The 21,446-nt window shown below is 38.2% G+C and overlaps 1 protein-coding gene across 1 annotated transcript in view; it reads left to right on the forward strand.

Moving 5' to 3' along the window:
- Positions 1–21,446, forward strand: part of LOC133548684 (DNA polymerase zeta catalytic subunit-like) — a 134,215-nt gene that overhangs the window by 12,209 nt on the left and 100,560 nt on the right. The window contains exons 2-6 of the mRNA XM_061893655.1: positions 1,920–2,080; positions 6,470–6,602; positions 10,996–11,090; positions 15,144–15,248; positions 16,590–16,674. Coding sequence (XP_061749639.1) covers positions 1,920–2,080; positions 6,470–6,602; positions 10,996–11,090; positions 15,144–15,248; positions 16,590–16,674 — 579 coding nt within the window. The remainder of the gene's footprint in view (positions 1–1,919; positions 2,081–6,469; positions 6,603–10,995; positions 11,091–15,143; positions 15,249–16,589; positions 16,675–21,446) is intronic.

The raw sequence follows: 21,446 nt of genomic DNA on the forward strand, positions 1-21,446 counted from the left end.
CCATATTATTACTAGTGTATTAGGTTTTATATTTTATTGTATGATCTTGAAACTACTTGGTATCGGATCCATACCTAAATGTGTGGTATCATCCAAAACTAATGTCAAGTATCAAAGAAGAAAAGAATAAGTGATTATTACATTTTAACAGAAGTGTAGATAGAACATGTTAAAACAGAAAACAGCACGACACCTACCCTTTACATCAGTATTTTTGACCATATTATTACTGGTGTATTAGGAATTATATTTTATTGTATGATCTTGAAACTACTTGGTATCAGATCCATGCCTAAATGTGTGGTATCATCCACAACTAACGTCAAGTATCACAGAAGAGAAGAATAAGTGATTATTACATTTTAACAGAAGTGTCGATAGAACATGTTGAAACAGAAAACAGCATGACACCTACCCTTTACATCAGTATTTTTGACCATATTATTACTTGTGTATTATGTATTATATTTTATTGTGTGATCTTGAAACTACTTTGTATCAGATCCATACCCAAATGTGTGGTATCATCCAAAACTAATGTCAAGTATCAACATAGAGAAGAATAAGTGATTATTACATTTTAACAGAAGTGTAGATAGAAGATGTTCAAACAGAAAACAGCGCGACACCTACCCTTTACATCAGTATTTTTTAACCATATTATTACTGGTGTATTAGGAATTATATTTTATTTTATGATCTTGAAACTGCTTGGTATCAGATCCATACCTAAATGTGTGGTGTCATCCAAAACTAATGTTAAGTATCGAAGTAGAGAAGAATAAGTGATTATTAAATTTTAACAGAAGCGTAGATAGAACATGTTAAAACAGAAAACAGCACGCCACCTACCCTTTACATCAGTATTTTTGACCATATTATGACTGGTGTATTAGGAATTATATTTTATTGTATGATCTTGAAACTACTTGGTATCGGATCCATACCCAAATGTGTGGTATCATCCAATACTAATGTCAAGTATCAAAGAAGAAAAGAATAAGTGATTATTACATTTTAACAGAAGTGTAGATAGAACATGTTGAAACAGAAAACAGCATGACACCTACCCTTTACATCAGTATTTTTGACCATATTATTACTTGTGTATTATGTATTATATTTTATTGTGTGATCTTGAAACTACTTTGTATCAGATCCATACCTAAATGTGTGGTATCATCCAAAACTAATGTCAAGTATCAACAAAGAGAAGAATAAGTGATTATTACATTTTAACAGAAGTGTAGACAGAACATGTTAAAACAGAAAACAGCACGACACCTACCCTTTACATCAGTATTTTTAACCACATTATTACTGGTGTATTAGGTATTATATTTTATTGTGTGATCTTGAAACTACTTGGTATCAGATCCATGCCTAAATGTGTGGTATCATCCAAAACTAATGTCAAGTATCAACAAAGAGAAGAATAAGTGATTATTACATTTTAACAGAAGTGTAGATAGAACATGTTCAAACAGAAAATAAGCAGATATTAACAGTAAATGAACAAGTAGATTAATAATCCATTTATACAGTTTGTCCTTTAAAATAATAGGTTTGTTTACTTACTATTAAAGGACAATTTGTCTATTATGTTAACTATTTTATTTAAGGACTAATTTATATGTTTCATTTACACATCTTTTGATTTAAAAACAAGTCCTGACTTAAAGCTGTGGACAATGCTGAAGAAACAAGTCCATGTCAGAAAAGCAACACATTTAGCTGAACTGCAGCAATTTATTTTGTGGTGAAAAATGTTAACAGAAGCTTGTGGATGGCTACCAAAAGCGCCTTATCGCAGGTAAACTTGCCAAGGAACATTGCTGTACTTATACTTTTGCCCCATGTACATCATCAGCAGCTGTCATCAATGCCGTGTGTTGTTACGAAGTGATTGTTCCCTGCAGGGTGTGTGAGCTGCTGCAGAGCGGGGCGGTCCTGAACAAGATCTACCAGCCTCACGAGGGCCACATCCCTTACCTGCTGCAGCTCTTCATGGACTACAACCTGTACGGCATGAACCTGCTCAGCCTGGCGGCCGTCAAGTTCCGCAGGAGCCACAACAAAGGTAAGGGCCGTTTTTTTTTGTGTTTTCCTGTAGCGCTTTCACGTCTTCCTTTGAGCGCGAACAAGGCTGATTACGTTGTTGCTATCCTTCTTTGTGTGGACGTTGTTGATTGTCATGTCAAGTACGGATGTACTTTGTGGACGCTGTAAGTTTTTGCTGTCGTCCAGCATTCTGTTTCTGTTTGTTTGTAGCCAATTCGGCTACAATTCAACTTAAATTTGAGTGTAATCAATTCAAAACCTCTTCTCACTCCGGCGTTTACCAAAGGCATGCGGTAAATTTAGGCCTGCGCTTATAAATTTGAGTGTGATGTAAGGATACCATCATGAAAAGCACATTTAATACAAAAACGTTATGGTCTTACCTTTACTTATAAATGAAGTCCATGCGCAGCTCCTTCTGATCAAAAGCATCGATAACTTGTTTATAGAAGTCTTCCTTATCTTTCTTCAGTTTTAAAAGTCTCTCTGTCTGAATGGAGATCTTCCTTTATTACCTCCTTCTTCGATTGAAAGTCCAGTTTAGAAAATGGTTTTATTTTAGATATGTAATCCTCCATGTTAAAAGTGCAAGCGAGAGGAAAAAATAAACGATCGCTGTTGTTGTCACTTCTTCTGCAGCCGAGTAGTCGCAAGAAGGATCACTAGCGCCCTCTGCCACCAGGAGGCGGGAGTAATTTAATGACTCATATTTGACACACGCAGCTACGGTATCTTAATAAAACATAGCTGCTTACTGTTCTTTTTAGAATATTCAATAGCTTGGACCAGGGGTAGGGAACCTGTGGCTCTTTGGATTGATGCATCTGACTTTCAGATGAATTTTAACTGACATTGCTTAACACGATAAGAAATTATTATTTCCACTGGTAATCAGAGTTAAAAAATAACATTCCAAATATAAAACATTCCCCAGCATTTTAATCCATCCATCCGTTTTCGACCGAATCTGTTCAAGAAGTCGCATTAATGGTAAGAAGTATTTTATTTATTATTGTTTTTAAAAAGAATACAATACTTATTATACTCCAAAAATGTTGGTGTTACTTAAAAAAAGCACACTTTTAATTGTTTTCAGTGTTAAAAAATATTAAATGGCTCTCACGGAAATACATTTTGAAATATTTGGCTTTCATGGCTCTCTCAGCCAAAAAGGTTCTCGACCCCTGGCTTGGACCTTAAATCCTACTGAATATCTCTTAATCTTCTTCCCTTTCTAATGATTGAAATCAGCCTCCTCCATTTTGAAAATGATGACAGATGAAGTGTCACTCGTGACGTGACGAGTTTGACCCTGTGGAAATTCCAGTCATATGCTAATTATTTGACGAAACGAGTTTGACCCGGCAGTAATTCTAGGCATGTGCTAATAAAAATTATATTTTGCGTATTGAGTCTGAGCCGGCGTTAATCCTGAGCCGGCGGTAATACTAAGTATGCGCTAATTATTTTACAAACTGAGTTTGACCTTGCAGTAATTCTAGCCAGGCGCGTACTATATACCCGGCGGCAATTCAAGGAAATACGGTAAACAGAATTTTGCGTCAGGGTATGTACGCAGACCCAGAAACTGCAGTGCCAAACTAAGTTTCCTGCAAGTATAAACTAATGAAGTATTAATTAGAATTGAACATAAGTTCCATTGAACATGTCCAGATGATGTTCTCTGTTGAACGATTTCTTTCTATTTTTCAACCTCACAATTCAATGTGACAAATTGCTTTATATTAAGTGTGTAACTTGACTCCACAACCTGTGTTGGACACTCAAACACTCAGAGAATAGTTGAACAAGGTCTGATTAAAGATCTGTTTGATGTGATCTTAGTCCCGACTAGTTCCTGCCGAGCGATGGCAGGAAATTTCTCCCTCCACTTTAAAGTCCCATTAAAAAAAAAAAAAAAAAAATCACACTTGACTTTCCACTAACAAAAGCAGGATTTTAATTTCCCCCCAACTCTTTGAAGTCGTCAGTGAAGTGTTCCTAGACTCTTTGAGAAGCAGAATAGTCCGAAAGAAGAATAGACAGGCGGGTTTACATCCTCTCTGACTCTAACAGCATCCTTTTCTCTCGGGATGACGTGAAAGGACGATAAAAGAGAATGGTTTAGCAACACTTTATGAACGTGGCCATGAGTTAAAAGTTTTAAAAGACCGCTTCACAGCTCAAATGCACTCTCTAAACCCGGGGCGTCAAACCCATTTTAGACGGGGGGCCACATGGAGAAAAATCTACTCCCATGTAGGCCGGTCTGGTAAAATCACGGCACGATAACTCAAAAATAAACTTCCTAGTTTAAAAATTAATGTTGCGTTTTTTGTTTTTTACACTTACCGTACTTCCTTGAATTGCTGCCAGGTATTTATTATGCGCCTGCCTAGAATTTCCACCGGGTCAAACTCGTCACGTCACGAGTGACACTTCACCTGTCATCATTTTCAAAATGGAGGAGGCTGATTTCAATAATTTCAAATCGCATAAAGGGAAGAAGATTAAGAGCTATTCAGTAGGATTTAAGGTCCAAGCTATTGATTATGCTAAAAAGAACAGTAAGCAAGCTATGTTTTATTAATATAACGTAGCTGCGTGTGTCAAATATGAGTCATTAAATGACTCCCGCTTCCTGGTGGTAGAGGGCGCTAGTGATCCTTCTTACGACTACTCGGCTGCAGAAGAAGTGACAACAACAGCGATCGTTTATTTTTTCCTCTCGCTTGCACTTTTAACATGGAGGATTACTTATCTAAAATAAAACCGTTTTCTAAACTGGACTTTCAATGGAAGCAGGAGGTAATAAAGGAAGATCTCCATTGAGACAGAGAGACTTTTAAAACTGAAGAAAGATAAGGAAGACTTCTATAACAAGTTATCGATGCTTTTGATCAGAAGGAGCTGCGCATGGACTTCATTTATAAGTAAAGGTAAGACCATAATAACGTTTTTTTTATTAATTGTGCTTTTCATGATGGTATCCTTACATCACACTCAAATGTATAAGCGCAGGCCTAAATTTACCGCATGCCTTTGATAAGCGCCGGAGTGAGAAGAGGTTTTAATTTAATTATGGCCCCGGCGGCAATTCAAGGAAATACGGTAAATGTTGTTTGTCGTTATTTATACATTCTGAATAAATGATGTGATAATGTTCATCAATCAACTTATTGGTGTTTCTTTTGTTTTTGTTTTTTCTTTTTTTCAGATTTTTTTTTAATCAAACAAAACAGAACACAACAATACCATAATAATGCAATTCCAAAACCAAAACTGACCCAGTAACATTCAGAATAGCAATCAACGGAGCAATTGAGAGGACACACATTCACATGTTTAAAAACCATCACATGGACAAATATAAGACCTTTTGCAGGAAAGTTATGTGGTCAGATGACAACAAAAATGGAGCTGTTTGGCCACAATTCCCAGCAATATGGTGAGGCCTTTAATCCCAGGAACACCATCCCTACCGTCAAGCATGGTGGTGGTAGTATTATGCTCTGGGCCGGTTTTGCTGCCAATGGAACTGCTGCTTCAAATGGGACAATGAAAAAGGAGGATTAGCTCCAAATTCTTCAGGACAACCTACCTAAATCATCAGCCCGGAGGTTGGGTCTTGGGCGCAGTTGGGAGTTCCAACAGGACAATGACCCCAAACACACCTCAAAAGTGGTAAAGTGAAGTATATTTATATAGCGCTTTTTCTCTAGTGACTCAAGGCGCTTTTACATACTGAAAGCCAATATTTAAGTTACATTTAAACCAGTGTGGGTGCCACTGAGAGCAGGTGGGTAAAGTGTCTTGCCCAAGGACACAACGGCAGTGACTAGGATGGCGTAAGCGGGAATCGAACCTGCAACCCTCAAGTTGCTGGCACGGCCGCTCTACCAACCGAGCTATAGGAATGGCTAAATCAGGCTAGAATGAAGGTTTTAGAACGGCCTTCCCAAAGTCCTGACTTAAAGGTGTGGACAATGCTGAAGAAAGAAGTCCATGTCACACGTTTATCCGAACTGCAGCAATTTTGCGGTGAAAAATGTAAGCAGAAGCTTGTGGATGGCTACCAAAAGCGCCTTATTGCGGGTAAACTTGCCAAGGGACATGCAACTTTGCTGTACGTATACTTTTGATTGCTCGCATTTTCAGTAATAGATTCATAAAAGAAGAAAACTGCATGAATGTTTTTTGTGAGCAACAAGTATGTCACTACATCAAAACAAAAATAAGAAATGATTGCAAAGTCAAGACAGCCATGACGTCATGTTCTTTACACGCGTACGTACACTTTTGATTACAACCGTACAGATGAAGAATAGTTCCTAGGTTTTTGTCAGGAAAAAGTGCCGACAAGCTCTTTTGAGACGACTATCAGACGTCCATGCAATGTGTGTTTTAGATGAGGTGTCAGCAGCCCCAGACAGGCAGACTCCCAGCAGTCCTTTCACGGCCAACAGTCCCTCCACGTCCAAACTCAACCACAGCGCCCTGGGGAGTACCTTTGTACGCTGGGAGGAGGACGCCATCCCTTGGTGAGTCATCTCCATCACTCTGCTGGAACTATAACCCATCTGCGGGACATTTCAATCATCTACTTGCAGGGGTTTTTTCCTATCTTTTTACACCTTTGAGAAGATGCAAGACCAGTTGAAAAATAGCAATCACTCGCATTTAGCACTGTTTGAGCTTAAAACGGTTGTAAGCAAAAAGACGAAGCACAATTATGTTGAGGGTCAATTTGACCCATTTCAGTTTTTGTGTTGATCAAAGTTACTGGTTATCCTTTTTTTTCTCTTGCTGAAATTTGGTGACTTTTCCCTCATCTAGGGTCGTGAACTGGTGTGTAAAATCTGGACACGTTGTTGTGTCGTGGAATGTCTTGCAGAGTTTGTATACAAAGATGATGTTGCGGGTCATTTTGACCCAGACGCTTTAACGTGGGTAAATAGCCAAAATAAACAAGTCTCTTTGATGTACTTTTTACTTTGATGTACAGTTGTTTGTATTTTGATTGCCTCTGAGACCCAGAGCCAGGTGTGTGAAGAGAGGGAACTTTCTCACACTTGTCCTTGTCACTGTTCTCATGTCATCTCTTTGACAAACTTACCAAAAATGAGCTCCAGAAGGATGACATCTGGGGAGGCAAGGACAAGTGTGAGAAAGTTCCCTCTCCTCACACACCTGGCTCTGGGTCTCAGAGACAATCAAAATACAAACAATTGTACATCAACGTTAAAAGTACATCAAGGAGACATGTTTGTTTTTGGATCTGAACAGCTATTTACCCACATTAAAGCGCCTGGGTCAAAATGACCCGCAACATCATCTTTGTATACAAACTCTGCACAAACATTCCACTACACAACAACGTGTCCAGATTTACACACCAGTTCATGACCCTAGATGAGGAAAACCCTAACCCTAACCCAGTACTTTGATCAACACAAAAACTGAAATGGGTCAAATTGACCCTTAACATAATACAATTGGAATAAAAAATGTATTGTATGTCACTTTTCTAAATGTTTATATAACCTAAAATAAAATATAGTTATTGGTTTAACCTGTTTTCTTGACTGTTTTGAGTGCATTTACACAGTGCGGGTCAAAACGACCCGCAACATAATCAATGTCATTGTTTCCAACATAATACAAGGGTTAAAGGCCTACTGAAATGAGATTTTCTTATTTAAACGGGGATAGCAGGTCCATTCTATGTGTCATACTTGATCATTTCGCGATATTGCCATACTTTTGCTGAAAGGATTTAGTAGAGAACATCCACGATAAAGTTCGCAACTTTTGGTTGCTAATAAAAAAAAGCCTTGCCTGTACCGGAAGTAGCAGACGATGTGCGCGTGACGTCACGGGTTGTAGGGATCCTCACATCCTCACATTGTTTACAATCATGGCCACCAGCAGCGAGAGCGATTCGGACCGAGAAAGCGACGATTTCCCCATTAATTTGAGCGAGGATGAAAGATTCGTGGATGAGGAAAGTGAGAGAGAAGGACTAGAAAAAAGAAAGAAAAAAAAAGACCAGGGCAGTGGGAGCGATTCAGACACATTTATTAGGATAATTCTGGGAAACCCCTTATCTGCTTATTGTGTTACTAGTGTTTTAGTGAGATTATATGGTCGTACCTGAAAGGGTGTGGTGACCGCCAGTGTCTCCGAGGGAAGCCACGTTTCTCGACGAGGCGAAAGCAGCCTGCCGGGCCACGGCTGCCTTTTTGAGCTGCAGGATGAGGTCGCGTAATCCACTCAAGTCTCCGGTAAGAGCCGACTTAATATCACAATTTCCCCATCCACCTGCTGGTTGACGTAGAGAAACATGTTCCCTTGACCGCTCTGTGTTTAAGCTTCACAACAAAAAAAGAAACACCGGCTGTGTTTCGGTGCTAAAGGCAGCTGCAATCCACCGCTTTCCACCAACAGCATTCTTCTTTGACGTCTCCATTATTAATTGAACAATTTAGTAAACTAAAAAGGCCGTATTGGCATGTGTTGCAATGTTAATATTTCATCATTGATATATAAACTATCAGTAGTGGGTTTCAGTAGGCCTTTAAACTGACTATGTTGTTAATCAGAGGATCGAAAGTTTAAGACCACAGCTAAAAAAGAAACTACAAGCTCTCCCTAAAATAGAAATAACATTTTCAAAAAAGGACTGAGTAATGAGTAGCTGCGCCGTTGTTGTTGCCAAAAGCAGTGAAGTTGTCACTTTGTGTAAATGCTAAATAAAAAGAGAATACAACAAATCCTTTTCAACTTATATTCAATTGAATAGACTGCAAAGACAAGATATTTCATCTTCACACTGGTTATTTTTGTTTCAAAAAAGCTGGCACAAGTGGCAAAAAAGTGAGAAAGTTGAGGAATGCCCATCAAGGACTTATTGGGAACATTCCACTGGTGAACAGGCTAATTGGGAACAGGTGGGTGAAATGATTGGCTATAAAAGTAACTTCCATGAAATGTTCACTCATTCACAAACAAGGACCACTTTGTCAACAAATGCCTGAGCAAATTGGTCAAGAACAACATTTCTCAAGCAGCTATTGCAAGGAATTTAGGGATTTCACCAGCTACGCTCCGGAATATCATCAAAATGTTCAGAGAATGTGGAGAAATCACTGCACGTAAGCCATGATATTACATACCTTGGATCCCTCAGGCGCTACTGCATCGAAAAGCCACGTCAGTTTGTAAAGGATACCACCACACGGGCTCAGGAATACTTCATAAAACCACTGTCAGTAACTACAGTTGGGCGCTACATCTGTAAGTGCAAGTTAAAACTCTACTATGCAAAGCCAAAGCTATTTATCAACAACACCCAGAAGCGCCGTCGGCTTCGCTGGGCCGGAGCTCATCCAAGATGGACTGATGCGAATTGGGAAAATGTTCTGTGGTCTAACAAGTCCACATTTCACATTGTTTTTGAAAACTGTGGACCAAAGAGGAGATGAACCATGGGGACTGTTCTAGGGTGAAAGTGTAAAAGTCGACATGTGTGATGGTATGGGGGTGTATTAGTGGCCAAGGCATGGGTAACTTACACATCTGTGAAGGCACCATTCATTCTGAAAGGTACATACAGCTTTTGGAGCAACATATGTTGTTCTCATGGACGCCCCTGCTTATTTCAAAGGGTCACCACTTTGTCAACAAATGCCTGAGCAAATTGGTTAAGAACAACATTTCTCAAGCAGCTATTGCAAGGAATTTAGGGATTTCACCATCTACCCTCAGTAATATCATCAAAATGTTCAGAGAATGTGGAGAAATCACTGCACGTAAGCCATGATATTACACACCTTGGATCCCTCAGGCGCTACTGCATCGAAAAGCCACGTCAGTTTGTAAAGGATACCACCACATGGGCTCAGGAACACTTCATAAAACCACTGTCAGTAACTACAGTTGGTCGCTACATCTGTAAGTGCAAGTTAAAACTCTACTATGCAAAGCCAAAGCTATTTATCAACAACACCCAGAATCGCCGTCGGCTTCGCTGGGCCTGAGCTCATCCAAGATGGACAGATGCAAAGTGGAAAAATGTTCTGTGGTCTAACGAGTCGACATTTCGCATTGTTTTTGGAAACTCTGGACCAAAGAGGAAAAGAACCATGGGTACTGTTCTAGGGTGAAAGTGTAAAAGTCAGCATGTGTGATGGTATGGGGGTGTATTAGTGTCCAAGGCATGGGTAACTTACACATCTGTGAAGGCACCATTAATGCTGAAAGGTACATACAGCTTTTGGAGCAACATATGTTGTTCTCATGGACGCCCCTGCTTATTTCAGCAAGACGATGCCAAAAGAGTGCGGGTACTAGACTGGCCTGCCTGTAGTCCAGACATTGAAAATGTCTGAAGGCTAAAATATGAGGCGGGAAAACTGTTGAACAACTTAAGCTGTACATCAAGCAAGAATGAAAAATGTGTCTCCTCAGTTCCCAAACCTATACTGAGTCTTGTTAAAAGGAAAGGCCATGTAACACACTGGTAAAAAAAAAAGCCTTTTTTGACTTGTTTTGCTGCCATTACATTCTAATTAAGACGTTTTTCAGTGTGAACATGAAATATCTTTTCTTTGCAGTCTATTCAATTGAAAATATATTGAAAAGGATTTGTTGTATTCTCTTTTTATTCACCTTTTACACAAGATGACAACTTCACTGCTTTTGGGGTTTGTAAATAAAATGTTCAGTTTGTCTAATCAAAGAAGAAGGTATCGATCTGTACAATATGAAATGTGTCCTTATAAATACTTGATGATCTTATGAAATGTTACATAAGATCATTTTTCTCATACTTTAAAAAACTTCTAATTGTCTTCAAGTCGAGAACACTTGCTCTCTTTTCTCCGTTGTTTTATCCAAGTATTGGCTAATCATATCTGGTGTGTTTGCCCACAGCTCCCTGGTGCTGGAGGAGGTGCAGAGGCAGAGCACCTGTGAGCTGGAGGTGGATGCGGTCGCCGTGGACGTCCTCAACCGTCTGGAGATTGAGAGTAAGAATGTTTTATCACTGGAAAGTCCATCTTTCCTAAAATGCGAGCATCGCACATACTTTCCAGGAATATTTTTTTTCAATTTAGGAGCAGAAACATTGCCAGGGTGAAGGATGGCAATTGTCCACTTTGGACTCTTTCCTAATGATTCGGTTCTCTTATCCGTTGTGATTTGTAAAAGACAAAAAAAAGGTGGATTAGCACCAATTTCGTTTAGTTTCGTGTAGGCTTGTACAATCTACCACTTGTGGGGCAAAAAAGTATTTAGTCAGCCAGCGATTGTGCAAGTTCTCCCACTTCAAAGGATGAAAGAGATCTGTAATTTTCATCATAGGTACACTTCAACTGTGAGAGACAGAATGTGGAAAAAAATCTAGGAATTCAAATTGTTGGAATTTAAAATAATTTATTTGTAAATTACGGTGGAAAATAAGTATTTGGTCAATAAAAATTCAACTCAATACTTTGTAATATAACCTTTGTTGGCAATAACAGAGGTCAAAGGACTACTATAGGTCTTTACCAGGTTTGCACACACAGTAGCTGGTATTTTGGCCCATTCCTCTATGCAGATCTTCTCGAGAGCAGTGATGTTTTGGGGCTGTCGCCAAACAACACGGACTTTCAACTCCCTCCACAGATTTTCTACGGGGTTGAAGTCTGGAGACGGGCTAGGCCACTCCAGGACTTTCAAATGCTTCTTACGGAGCCACTCCTTCGTTGCCCGGGCGGTGTGTTTGGGATCATTGTCATGCTGGAAGACCTAGCCACGTTTCATCTTCAAAGCTCTCACTGATGGAAGGAGGTTTTGGCTCAAAATCTCACGATACATGGCCCCATTCATTCTTTCCTCAACACGGATCAATCGTCCTGTCCCCTTAGCAGAAAAACAGCCCCAAAGCATGATGTTTCCACCCCCATGCTTCACAGTAGGTATGGTGTTCTTGGGATGCAACTCAGTATTCTTCTTCCTCCAAACACGACGAGTTGAGTTTATACCAACAAGTTGTATTTTGGTTTCATCTGACCACATGACATTCTCCCAATCCTGTCCTGTATCACCCATGTGCTCTCTGGCAAACTTCAGACGGACTTGGACATCTACTGGCTTTAGCAGGGGGACACGTTTGGCACTCCATCTCCAAAATATTGAGCTTGTTCAAGGTTGTGTGCTCTCCTTCAACAATTTTTTAAAAATTCCCGGTTTTCCAAGAAACCCCAGTTTTCAGGGACATATTCCCTATTCAAAATTAATTGGCCATTTTTCAGACTTCCACTATTTCCACATTTTTTAATCAATTCAAAGCATTTCACCTTCAACAGATTCCACTGTCCTGGAAATTCAGACAACCCTTTTTCCTAGTTCCCAAAAATTCCAGGAGTTTTCAGAATTCCTGGTTTTCCAAAGCCCTATTTCCACCCTTTTTATCTGTCGACTACTCCTTCCACAATTTTCAACGAATTTCAACCGTTTCACCGTCCAAACATTCCTCTTAATCAGGACAACAACAAAAAAAGTAATTTTTGAAGCTGGAAAAATTCCCGGTTTTCCCGAAATTCCAGGAATTCCGTAATACCATTTCTTAATTCAACATGTTACTACTTCAACATTTCTCGACCCATTTGAAAAATTTCAACACCAACCATTTCAACTCGTTCAGACCCTTCCAAGTTTTTTTTTACCTTTTTCCCAAAAATTCCCGCATTTCCAGAAATTTCCAATTTTTGGGGAAATTCCTATTGAAACTAATGGGAAATTCTTCAAAGTTCCACAAGCCCACATTTTTAAATCTAATTCAAACCGTTCCATCTCCAAAATATTCAGAAAATTATGGTAATAAGTCGCCTCTTACCGGAGACATCAGCGGAGCTTCCGTCCTGCTGCAGCTTCGTGACTTCCCTCAGAGAACACAACCGTGGCCACACCCCTCCGACTTTCAGGTACTATTTAATCCCACTAAAACACTAGCAACACAATAGGCAGATTAGGGATTTTCTAGAATTATCCTAGTAAATGTGTCTAATAACATCTGAATCGCTCCCACTGCACTCGCTTTTTTTTTTCCTAGTCCTTCACTCTCACTTTCCTCATCCACAAATCTTTCATTCTTGCTCAAATTAATGGGGAAATCGTCGCTTTCTGGGTCCGAATCGCTCTCCGTCCTGCCGCAGCTTCGTGACTTCCCTCAGAGAACACAACCGTGGCCACACCCCTCCCGACTTTCAGGTACTATTTAATCTCACTAAAACACTAGCAACACAATAGGCAGATAAGGGATTTTCTAGAATTATCCTAGTAAATGTGTCTAATAACATCTGAATCGCTCCCACTGCACTCGTTTTTCTTTTTCCTAGTCCTTCACTCTAAATTTCCTCATCCACGAATCTTTCATCCTCGCTCAAATTAATGGGGAAATCATCGCTTTCTCGGTCCGAATCGCTCTCCGTCCTGCCGCAGCTTCGTGACTTCCCTCAGAGAACACAACCGTAGCCACACCCCTCCCCTCCGACTTTCAGGTACTATTTAATCTCACTAAAACACTAGCAACACAATAGGCAGATAAGGGATTTTCTAGAATTATCCTAGTAAATGTGAATTTATGTGAATCGCTCCCACTGCACTCGTTTTTTTTTCCCCCTAGTCCTTCACTCTAAATTTCCTCATCCACGAATCTTTCATCCTCGCTCAAATTAATGGGGAAATCGTCGCTTTCTCGGTCCGAATCGCTCTCCGCCCTGCTGCAGCTTCGTGACTTCCCTCAGAGAACACAACCGTGGCCACACCCCTCCCGACTTTCAGGTACTATTTAACCTCACTAAAACACTAGCAACACAATAGGCAGATAAGGGATTTTCCAGAATTATCCTAGTAAATGTGTCTAATAACATCTGAATCGCTCCCACTGCACTCGTTTTTTTTTTTTTCCCTAGTCCTTCACTCTAAATTTCCTCATCCACGAATCTTTCATCCTCGCTCAAATTAATGGGGAAATCGACGCTTTCTCGATCCGAATCGCTCTCCGTCCTGCTGCAGCTTCGTGACTTCCCTCAGAGAACACAACCGTGGCCACACCCCTCCGACTTTCAGGTACTCTTTAATCTCACTAAAACACTAGCAACACAATAGACAGATAAGGGATTTTCCAGAATTATCCTAGTAAATGTGTCTAATAACATCTGAATCGCTCCCACTGCACTCGTTTTTTTTTTCCCTAGTCCTTCACTCTAAATTTCCTCATCCACGAATCTTTCATCCTTGCTCAAATTAATGGGGAAATCGTCGCTTTTTCCGTCCGAATCGCTCTCCGTCCTGCTGCAGCTTCGTGACTTCCCTCAGAGAACACAACCGTGGCCACACCCCTCCGACTTTCAGGTACTATTTAATCTCACTAAAACACTAGCAACACAATAGGCAGATAAGGGATTTTCTAGAATTATCCTAGTAAATGTGTCTAATAACATCTGAATCGCTCCCACTGCACTCGTTTTTTTTTTTTTTCCCTAGTCCTTCACTCTAAATTTCCTCATCCACGAATCTTTCATCCTCGCTCAAATTAATGGGGAAATCGTCGCTTTCTCGGTCCGAATCGCTCTCGCTGCCAGTGGCCATGATTGTAAACAATGTTCAGATGTGAGGAGCTCCACAACCCGTGACGTCACGCGCACATCGTCTGCTACTTCCGGTACAGGCAAGGCTTTTTTATTAGCGACCGAAAGTTGCGAACTTTATCGTCGATGTTCTCTATTAAATCCTTTCAGCAAAAATATGGCGAAATGATCAAGTATGACACATAGAATGGACCTGCTATCCCCGTTTGAATAAGAAAATCTCATTTCAGTAGGCCTTTAACCTAAGGATTGACACAAAGAGACAGACAACCCTTTGCATTTACTAGTAATTAAGAGTCTTTTAATACAAATATTTTTTTTGTGGGAGGAAGCCAGATATGTCAACTCGGCGTGAGGCAGCAAAATGTTATTTTTCTGCCCGCTGACATTCCCTCATGCATGCCGGTGTGGTGCTGGTGACACGCTCTTCTGTCATCTGTCCAGATCAGATTGGACGGAACCCCGGTCTACAGGCCATTTGGGAGGATGAGAAGCAGCGGAGGAGAGAAAAGAACAAGGACTCACAGCTAGAAACCCCAGAGTCACAAGGTCAGCGATTACATCTCCTTATTTACCTTTTGTGTTTTTGCTTCTTGTATCCAAGCCGGGAGAAACCCTACATAGGTCACAATGTACAAAAGCAATACAACAAATAATTTTCAACTTATATTCAATCGAATAGACTGCAAAGACAAGATATTTCATGTTCACACACACACAAATATTGGCTCGTTTGGAATTTGCAGCCTGCAACGTGTTTCAAAGAAGCTGGCACAAGTGGCAAAAAAGAGTGAGAAAGTTGAGGTATGCTCATCAAGAACTTATTTGGAACAGGCTAATTGGGAACAGGTGATTGGCTATAAAAGCAGCTTCCATGAAATGCTCACTCATTCACAAACAAGGACGGGGGCGAGGGTCACCACTTTGTCGACAAATGCCTGAGCAAATTGGTTAACAACATTTTCTCAAGCAGCTATTGCAAGGAATTTAGGGATTTCACCATCTACGCTCCGTAATATCATCAAAAGGTTCAGACAATCTGGAGAAATCACTGCACGTAAGCCATGATATTACGCACCCCTGGATCACTCAAGCCACACGAGTGTGTAAAGGATATCACCACATGGGCTGAGGAACACTTCAGCAAGCCGCTGTCAGTAACTACGGTCGGTCGCTACATCTGTAAGTGCAAGTTAAAACTCCATCCATTTTTCTACCGCTTATTCTCTTTTGGGGTGGCGGGGGGGCGCTACAATCGGGGGGAAGGCGGGGTACACCCTGGACAAGTCGCCACCTCATCGCAGGGCCAACACAGACAGACAACATTCACACTCACATTCACACACTAGGGCCAATTTAGTGTTGCCAATCAACCTATCCCCCAGGTGCATGTCTTTGGAAGTGGGAGGAAGCCGGAGTACCTGGAGGGAACCCACGCATTCACGGGGAGAACATGCAAACTCCACACAGAAAGATCCTCAGCCTGGAATTGAACCCAGGACTGCAGGACCTTCGTATTGTGAGGCAGACGCACTAACCCCTCTGCCACCGTGAAGTTAAAACTCTACTATGCAAAATCAAAGCCATTTATCAACAACACCCGGGCCCGAGCTTATCTAAGATGGACTGATGCAAAGTGGAAAAGTGTTCTGTGGTCCACATTTCAGAAGTGTGAACATGAAATATCTGGTCTTTGCAGTCTATTCAATCGGATATAAGTTGAAAAGGATTTGTTGTATTCTCTTTTTATTTGATGACAACTTCACTGCTTTTGGGGTTTGCACATGTTTTATTCATGGGTGGTTATCTCCAACCTTGCATTTCTGTTGTATTTTTGTATGAGCTGCGTTGAAACCGTCAAAATAAATGAGATTTTCCTGTGTTTTGCAGATCGAGAGTTCGTCTCTCCAACTGAGAGTGAGCAGCTCTTCATGAACAAACTGAGGGAGATTCTGAGGGAGAATGACTTTGATGTGTAAGTGACATTTTATGTCTCTTGTTTTGTCCTCCTTTCTGTCCAATACCACATGAAAGCGATGAGTTGGACTTTTATTTTGTTAGCGCAGGCAGGATGGAGAAGTATGTTTTATTGTGAAGGCAGAAAACGTGCAGTCGGTCTTTGGAGTTTTGACGGCAGGTTCAACGCGAGAGTCTGTTGAAATAAAAAGTGGTTTTCGCCGTCCTTTTTCAACGTTAAAGCTGATTTTCAACATTAAAGCTGATTTTCAAGTAAAAGCTGATTTTGGAGGCAAAACCTGATTTTCAATACAAAAACTGTTTTTCAAGGTAAAAGCTGATTTTCAATGTTTAAGCTGATTTTCAAGGTAAAAGCTGATTATCAAGGCAAAAGCTTATTTTCTAGGTGAAAGCTAATTTTCAATGTAAAAGCTGATTTTTTAAGCAAAAGCTGATTTTCAATGCAAAAACTGATTTCCAAGGCGAAAGCTGATTTTCAAGGTAAAAACTCATTTTCAAGGTAAAAACTGATTTTCAAAGTAAAAGCTGGATTTCAAAGTAAAAGCTAATTTTCAATGCAAAAACTGATTTTCAATGTTAAAGCTGATTTTCAAGGTAAAAGCTGGATTTCAAAGTAAAAGCTAATTTTCAATGCAAAAACTGATTTTCAATGTTAAAGCTGATTTTCAAGGTAAAAGCTAAGCTAACTTTCAAGGTAAAAAAGCTCAATTTTGATGTTTAAGCTGATTTTCAAGTTAAAAGCTAACTTTCAAGGTAAAAGCTAATTTTCAAGGTAAAAGCTCGTTTTCCATGTTAAAGCTGATTTTCAATGTAAAAGCTGATTTTCAAGGTAAAAGATAAACTTACAAGGTACAAGTTCATTTTCAATGTTAAAGCTGATTTTCAATGTAAAAGCTGTTTTTTGAGGCAAAAGCTGATTTTCAATGCAAAAACTGATTTTCAAGGTTAAAGGTCATTTCCAAGGCAAAAACTGATTTTCAAAGTAAAAGGTCATTTCCAAGGCAAAAACTGATTTTCAAGGCAAAAGCTGATTTTCAAGGTAAAAACTCATTTTCAAAGTAAAAACTGATTTTCAAAGTAAAGCTGGATTTCAAAGTAAAAGCTAATTTTCAATGCAAAAACAGATTTTCAATGTTAAAGCTGATTTTCAAGGTAAAACCTGGATTTCAAAGTAAAAGCTAATTTTCAATGCAAAAACAGATTTTCAATGTTAAAAGCTGATTTTCAAGGTAAAAGCTAAGCTAACTTTCAAGGTAAAAAAGCTCAATTTTGATGTTTAAGCTGATTTTCAAGTTAAAAGCTAACTTTCAAGGTAAAAGCTAATTTTCAAGGTAAAAGCTCATTTTCAATGTTAAAGCTGATTTTCAATGTAAAAGCTGTTTTTTGAGGCAAAAGCTGATTTTCAATGCAAAAACTGATTTTCAAGGTTAAAGGTCATTTCCAAGGCAAAAGCTGATTTTCAAAGTAAAAGGTCATTTCCAAGGCAAAAGCTGATTTTCAAGGCAAAAACTGATTTTCAAGGCAAAAGCTGATTTTCAAGGTAAAAACTCATTTTCAAAGTAAAAACTGATTTTCAAAGTAAAAGCTGGATTTCAAAGTAAAAGCTAATTTTCAATGCAAAAACAGATTTTCAATGTTAAAGCTGATTTTCAATGTAAAAGCTGTTTTTTGAGGCAAAAGCTGATTTTCAATGCAAAAACTGATTTTCAAGGTTAAAGGTCATTTCCAAGGCAAAAACTGATTTTCAAAGTAAAAGGTCATTTCCAAGGCAAAAGCTGATTTTCAAGGCAAAAGCTGATTTTCAAGTAAAAACTCATTTTCAAAGTAAAAACTGATTTTCAAAGTAAAAGCTGGATTTCAAAGTAAAAGCTAATTTTCAATGCAAAAACAGATTTTCAATGTTAAAGCTGATTTTCAAGGTAAAAGCTGGATTTCAAAGTAAAAGCTAATTTTCAATGCAAAAACTGATTTTCAATGTTAAAGCTGATTTTCAAGGTAAAAGCTAAGCTAACTTTCAAGGTAAAAAAGCTCAATTTTGATGTTTAAGCTGATTTTCAAGTTAAAAGCTAACTTTCAAGGTAAAAGCTAATTTTCAAGGTAAAAGCTAATTTTCCATGTTAAAGCTGATTTTCAATGTAAAAGCTGATTTTCAAGGTAAAAGATAAAATTACAAGGTACAAGTTCATTTTCAATGTTAAAGCTGATTTTCAATGTAAAAGCTGTTTTTTGAGGCAAAAGCTGATTTTCAATGCAAAAACTGATTTTCAAGGTTAAAGGTCATTTCCAAGGCAAAAACTGATTTCAAAGTAAAAGGTCATTTCCAAGGCAAAGCTGATTTTTAAGGCAAAAACTGATTTTCAAGGCAAAAGCTGATTTTCAAGGTAAAAACTCATTTTCAAAGTAAAAACTGATTTTCAAAGTAAAAGCTGGATTTCAAAGTAAAAGCTAATTTTCAATGCAAAAACAGATTTTCAATGTTAAAGCTGATTTTCAAGGTAAAACCTGGATTTCAAAGTAAAAGCTAATTTTCAATGCAAAAACTGATTTTCAATGTTAAAGCTGATTTTCAAGGCAAAATCTGATTTCAAGGTAAAAACCTAATTTTCAAGGTAAAAGCTGATTTTCAATACAAAACTGATTTTCAATGTTGAAGCTGATGTTCAAGGTAAAGCTGATTTTCAAAGTAAAAGCTGATTTTCAAGGCAAAAGCTGATTTTCAATGCAAAACCTGATTTTCAAGGTAAAAGCTGATTTTCAAGGTAAAAGCTGATTTTCAAGGCAAAACTGATTTTCAAGTTAAAAGACAACTTACAAGGTAAAAGTTCATTTTAAATGTTAAAGCTGATTTTCAAGGCAAAAACTGATATTCAAGGTAAAAGGTGATTTTCAAGGTAAAAACTAATTTCCAAGGCAAAAACTGATTTTCAAAATAAAAGTAATTTCCAAGGCAAAAGCTGATTTTCAAGGTAAAAACTAATTTCCAGGGCAAAAACTGATTTTCAAAGTAAAAGGTCATTTCCAAGGCAAAAGCTGATTTTCAAAGTAAAAGGTGATTTCCAAGGCAAAAGCTGATTTTCAAGGTAAAAACTAATTTTCAAGGTAAAAGCTCATTTTCAAAGTAAAAACTGATTTTCAAGGTAAAAGCTCATTTTCAAGGTAAAAGCTGATTTTCAATGCAAAAACTGATTTTCAAGGTAAAAGCTTATTTTCAATGTTAAAGCTTATTTTCAATGTATAAGCTGATTTTTTTAAGCAAAAGCTGATTTTCAAGGTAAAAGGTAATTTCCAAGGCAAAAACTGATTTTCAAGGCACAAACTTATTTTGAAGGCAAAAGTTGGGAACAAAGCAGTAGAAAATGGATGGATGGAAGCTGATTTTCTAGGTAAACGCTGATTTTCTTGGTAAAAGCTCTTTCAAGGTAAAAGCTCATTTTCAATGTTAAAGCTGATTTTTTTAAGCAAAAGCTGATTTTCAATGCAAAAACTGATTTTCAAGGTAAAAGCTGATTTTCAAGATGAAAACCAATTTTCAAGGTAAAAGCTCGTTTTCAAAGTAAAAACTGATTTTCAAAGTAAAAGCTGGATTTCAAAGTAAAAGCAAATTTTCAATGCAAAAACTGATTTTCAAGGTAAAAGCTGATTTTCAAGGCAAAAACTAATTTTGAAGGCAAAAGCTAACTTTCAAGGTAAAAGCTGATTTTCAATGTTGAAGCTGATTTTCAAGGTAAAAGCTGATTTAAGGTAAAAGCAGATTTTCAAGGCAAAAGCTCATTTTCCATGTTAAAGCTGATTTTCAAGGTAAAAGATAAACTTACAAGGTACAAGTTCATTCTCAATGTTAAAGCTGATTTTCAATGTAAAAGCTGTTTTTTGAGGCAAAAGCTGATTTTCAATGCAAAAACTGATTTTCAAGGTAAAAGGTCATTTCCAAGGCAAAAACTGATTTTCAAAGTAAAAGGTCATTTCCAAGGCAAAAACTGATTTTCAAGGCAAAAGCTGATTTTCAAGGTAAAAGCTCATTTTCAAAATAAAAACAGATTTTCAAAGTAAAAGCTAATTTTCAATGCAAAAACTGTTTTTCAATGTTAAAGCTGATGTTCAAGGTAAAAGCTGATTTTCAAGGCAAAAACTAATTTTGAAGGCAAAAGCGGATTTTCAAGGTAAAAGCTCATTTTCAATGTTAAAGCTGATTTTCAAGGTAAAAGCTCATTTTCAATGTTAAAGCTGATTTTCAAGGCAAAACTGGTTTTCAAGGTAAAAGCTCATTTTCAAGGTAAAATATATCTTTCAATCTTAAAGCTGATTTTCAAAGTAAAAGCTGATTTTCAAGGTAAAAGCTGATTTTCAATGTTAAAGCTGATTTTCAAGGCACAAACTGATTTTGAAGGCAAAAGCTGGGAACAAAGCAGTAGAAAATGGATGGATGGAAGCTGATTTTCAAAGTAAAAGTTAAATTTCAAGTTAAAAGCTGATTTTCAAGGCAAAAAAATTATTTTCAAGGCAAAAGCTCATTTTCAAAGTAAAAGCGGATTTTCAAGGCAAAAGCTCATTTTTAAAGTAAAAGCTAAATTTCAAGGTAAAAGCTAGTTTTCAAGGTAAAAGCTGATTTTAAAGGCAAAAACTGATTTTCAAGGCAAAAGCTCATTTTCAAAGTAAAAGCTAAATTTTAAGGTAAAAGTTGATTTTCAAGGCAAAAGCTCATTTTCAAAGTAAAAGCTAAATTTCAAGGTAAAAGCTGATTTTCAAGGCAAAAGCAAATTTTCAAAATAA

This window comes from Nerophis ophidion, linkage group LG03 (assembly GCF_033978795.1).
Source record: "Nerophis ophidion isolate RoL-2023_Sa linkage group LG03, RoL_Noph_v1.0, whole genome shotgun sequence".
NCBI lineage: Eukaryota > Metazoa > Chordata > Actinopteri > Syngnathiformes > Syngnathidae > Nerophis > Nerophis ophidion.